Source organism: Teleopsis dalmanni, chromosome 2 (genome assembly GCF_002237135.1).
Source record: "Teleopsis dalmanni isolate 2A chromosome 2, ASM223713v2, whole genome shotgun sequence".
Taxonomy (NCBI): Eukaryota; Metazoa; Arthropoda; class Insecta; order Diptera; family Diopsidae; genus Teleopsis; species Teleopsis dalmanni.
The window spans coordinates 117,906,218-117,910,373 of record NC_051847.1 but is presented as its reverse complement, the minus strand read 5'-3'; the positions used below and the strand labels follow the sequence as shown (position 1 = coordinate 117,910,373).

The 4,156-nt window shown below is 31.1% G+C and overlaps 1 protein-coding gene across 1 annotated transcript in view; it reads right to left on the bottom strand.

Annotated features, from left to right (window-relative positions):
- Window positions 1-2,735, bottom strand: part of LOC119675548 — a 6,222-nt gene extending 3,487 nt beyond the window's left edge. The window contains exons 1-2 of the mRNA XM_038086755.1: window positions 2,655-2,735; window positions 205-475 (exon numbers count right to left, since the gene is read on the bottom strand). Coding sequence (XP_037942683.1) covers window positions 205-475; window positions 2,655-2,735 — 352 coding nt within the window. The remainder of the gene's footprint in view (window positions 1-204; window positions 476-2,654) is intronic.
- Window positions 2,736-4,156: the final 1,421 nt, after the last annotated feature.

Here is a 4,156-nt window from a genome sequence, read left to right as displayed (position 1 = left end):
TTTGCTGCTTCTCATCACCCATGAAGTAGATTTGCAGAAATTTGGGATCATTATTGGGCATCGGCATTAAAGAACCAATTTGGTGATACACTTGGCCCTGAATCTTAAGCGTTGATTGAAAATTGCGACCAATCTCATTCTGAACGATTTTTGTTGTTCCAAATGATGTCATTTAAAAGCACGAATTGAATTTGCGAATTTTACGAAAAAACAATTTAGATTGAGATGTAGCTCCAGCCAATAGTGCTTTCAATAGTTTTGGCGACAAATTCAATGGTGGCAATACAACTTTTCCAGATGTGCAGCAGAAACCGGCCGATTCACCTTTGTATTTGAGTGTATGACAGTGTTGGCACTGTTTGTTCATAGCACCGATTACAATTCGTGAATGTGACGAATAGTCGATAACCGACTCATATTCAAACGCAAGGTGATGAAATGATGAACGTGTCAATGCCCGATACACTTGCAAACGCTGTTGTTCACGTGTTCTGAATATGTCGGTGACTCGTGGACGGGCCAGTCTTTGTCTCAATGCATTAGCTCGAAGGCGTTATTTGCGTTGCTCTTGACTTTCATTAAGACGTGTGATTGTATCCTGGTTTTTTACATTCTCATTGTTTTCTGCCGATCTATTTAACCGACGGTTCTGGAGTAATTGTGAATTCAGAGTCGCTCGACCAATATTTTCTCCTTGTCCACGAAGACGTGGCATTGTTTTTTGTACGTTATTTATATCTTTATATATATAATTTTTCTTTTTTGTGTGTGTTCAAGTGAATTCAAGGATGGTCTAGATTCACAATTTGGTCCATTTATATTAGACATTTAAAAGTTATTCATTCTTACTTTGATTTGTTTAAAAAGTTTAAACTCTAAAATGAATCGTTCAACTATCCTGTGGAATTTTTGAATTCGCTGGATTTACCAGGAATACCACCACATAACTTAAGATTAAAAATTGGCTCCCTATAATTATACTGCGGAATTTAAATGCATTTAAGCTATGCAACGGCAGTTTTACGATTCATTATAGAGATTTTAAACTTTTTAAACAAATCAAAGTAAGCATGAATAAATTTTAAATTTCTAATATAAATGTACATGGAAACCAAAAAATAAAAAATTATATAAAAAGACATTATCCAGTGGGCCAAATTGTGAATCTAAACCTTCCTTCAATCCACTTGAACACACACAAAAAATTTCATCAAAATCGGTTCAGCCGTTTAGGAGGAGTTCACTGTCAACACACGTACAGAAGAAATATATATATAAGACAAGCATATGTCAACACGTAAAAAACAAAAACTTAAATTTTTTTAATAAATATTTCATATTCTCGATGATTCTCGATGAAATTTTTTTAACTACTTCTTAAGAGAAAGTTACAGTATTTTCAATGTCTTTTAACACAATAGTATCGTATATTCATCATCCGTTTTTATAAGTTCATACTGAATCGACTACATTTTATTTCAACAGCTATTCGCTAATAGAACATCAATCATTATTTTTTTGCAGTCAATTTACGAGCTACTCGACCATTCAGTATCTCTAATAAAAAATTAAAATTGATTTTACCATTTTAAACCTTATTCACACTTTCTAGGACCTTTTCGGTGATAGGCTGGTCATGAGGTATCTGTGGTTAAAACAGATTAGTAGTTGATCTAAAGCTTTGATGTGACTCATCACACGAAAATCCTTTTAAATTTTATCCACTATTTCCGCGATTTCATTGCTTTATGCATGATAGAGACTGTTCATATGCCAATTATTCGTAATTAATGCGCTTTCTGGCAGATAGATTGGTCAGAAGGAGAAAAAGTTCCGGAACGAGTGTGAGCAAACCACTTCCTTACAATTAATTACGATAGGGTATGATCGATATAAACAGTATTAACGGAAGAATTGTAAATTATACTGCATATTATTTAAAATTTTACATATCCTAAAAGAGAACTTTTTAGACGAAATCTGAGTAAAGTTTTATTGTCCGTCAAATTCAAATATAGTTTTTATATATCAAATCCTTTTTGCTTTATCCTATATTATAAGAATCACAATGACATTTCTAGTTTACATTACTTATGGTAAATTAACTCATTTTGCTTAAACACAAAAATTTATGTATTATATATGGACTTGTTATGGCTAAAAAATATTAACAAAGTTCACAAATGCCAATTTGTTAACATAACTCATAATTATTACGTATAAAAAACAATAACAATGGGCATATAAAAAGCTAATAAATTTAAATTACATTCAAGAATGTAACACAATAAAAAATGCAACAACAACAAAAACAACTATCATATTACAATAATAAAACAACAACAAATGAAACAACAGCAGGCAGGGATATTTGAACTTTCCCAAGGACGCACAAGTCAAAGAATTAATATAAATAAAACAATCGGCACTGCAAACGAAAAAAAGAACAAAAATACTAATACAATTTCGAAATATTGTTTCTTTTTTTTTATTACTATTTGCTGTAGAGGAAAGTCCAATATGGTTGTTAACCTACAACAACAACAAAACTGTTAACACTAGCCATACTTGAGAAATAATGTTATTTACTAGCGCCACTTATCAGCGCAACACAAGGGCCCACCATTATGTTCGCACTAATCATCATTATTAACATAGGCAGCAACAGTAGCAGTAGCAGCAGCTGTCGTAGCATAAGCATCAACTTCATCATGGGCAGCGCCACTTAACGTCATTATCTTGACCGGAAATGAGGCCACCAAAAATTGGCTTAGTGTGGGCATAATAGAAAAAATAAAGTTCTGAATATTATAAAACCGAAAAGAGAAATGAAGGCCTTACATTAATTTTATTAAACAACGCCATGGCTTTCTTGTGTGCGGTTTGTGCGAAGCTGTTTTCCCATAGTGACGTTAATGCCATTGGTGTCGTTGGTGGCGTTGGTGTCGTTGGTACCGTTGCAGTGCGTATTTACCAATGCCTCCATAGTAAGTATTTTTTCTCTTCGTTGGTTTGTTTTACAGTTTTTTATATTGAAAATTGTGAAGAGGCGCGTGGCTGTGTTAATATATTTACTCGTAAAACGAACTTAAAGGCATTAGTAGCAGTATCGAAAGAAGCAAAGCAGAACTAGTAAGGGAAACGGAAATGCTCTTATTTATGATTTCTTACTTTATTCATATATACTCCATGCCATAGCCAATCACATTCATATTCATGCTGTAATATTTACAGTTTACAGCTCGCTTTGTGTAAAGATTTTTATAGAATTTCGGTACGAGTTATGTATGTAAGTACTGGGCTTTGCAGTTATTTAAATAAATAAATTTCTTTATTTTTTATAATAAAATTTATCTGATTTTATATTTAGTTATTTTATTCATTCTTACGAGTTTTCTGTAGAATTCGCTTGATTTAAACTTTATTAAGTAAAACTTACTTTTGTGTAAATTTGTTTTGAAATTAACACTTCTTGTCTTGTCAGCTTAACATATTTAATAGCAAAACTTTTTTAATAAATAAGAAAAAAATTCTATATACATAAATTTGTTTTGGAGTTAGGATACAAGAATAGTACTAAAATAATTTAAAAATTTTAGCTTCAATTTTAATTAAAAAAAAACCACCCACAAATTTTAATGCCAAGTAGCCTGTAGTCAAGCTTGGCATTTGATTCCGACAAATTTCTCAGTTTATTATTGTTTATAAAAATTCAAGACAATATCAAATATCTTTTATAAAAACAAATTTAATAAATTGAAAAAATATATTTAATAAAGTCCATAGTTATAAATAGGGTGTTTGCTTCTGGCTTGATTCAGGAAATGAAAATGCGAAAAACCAAAAAATTTGTATTTGTATTTTTCATTGCATATGTTATTCTCTGAAACAATTTTTAATATATTATATTGTTTTTGAAACTGTGGTCATAAGGCTGATATCGGTCTCTCATACATTTTAAGACAAACTTAATACTAACGGAAAGTTTTTTGCCAGTAATTCAGTAAAATAATTGAAGTCTTAAAATAAAACTAAATCGTTTATGTCACACCATATAGTCGATAGCAACTTAAGGATTTTATTGCAAAATGGACATCATCAACGAAGAAGACTCGTTGCGAAATATATATGTATACATATATGTACTTACTACAGA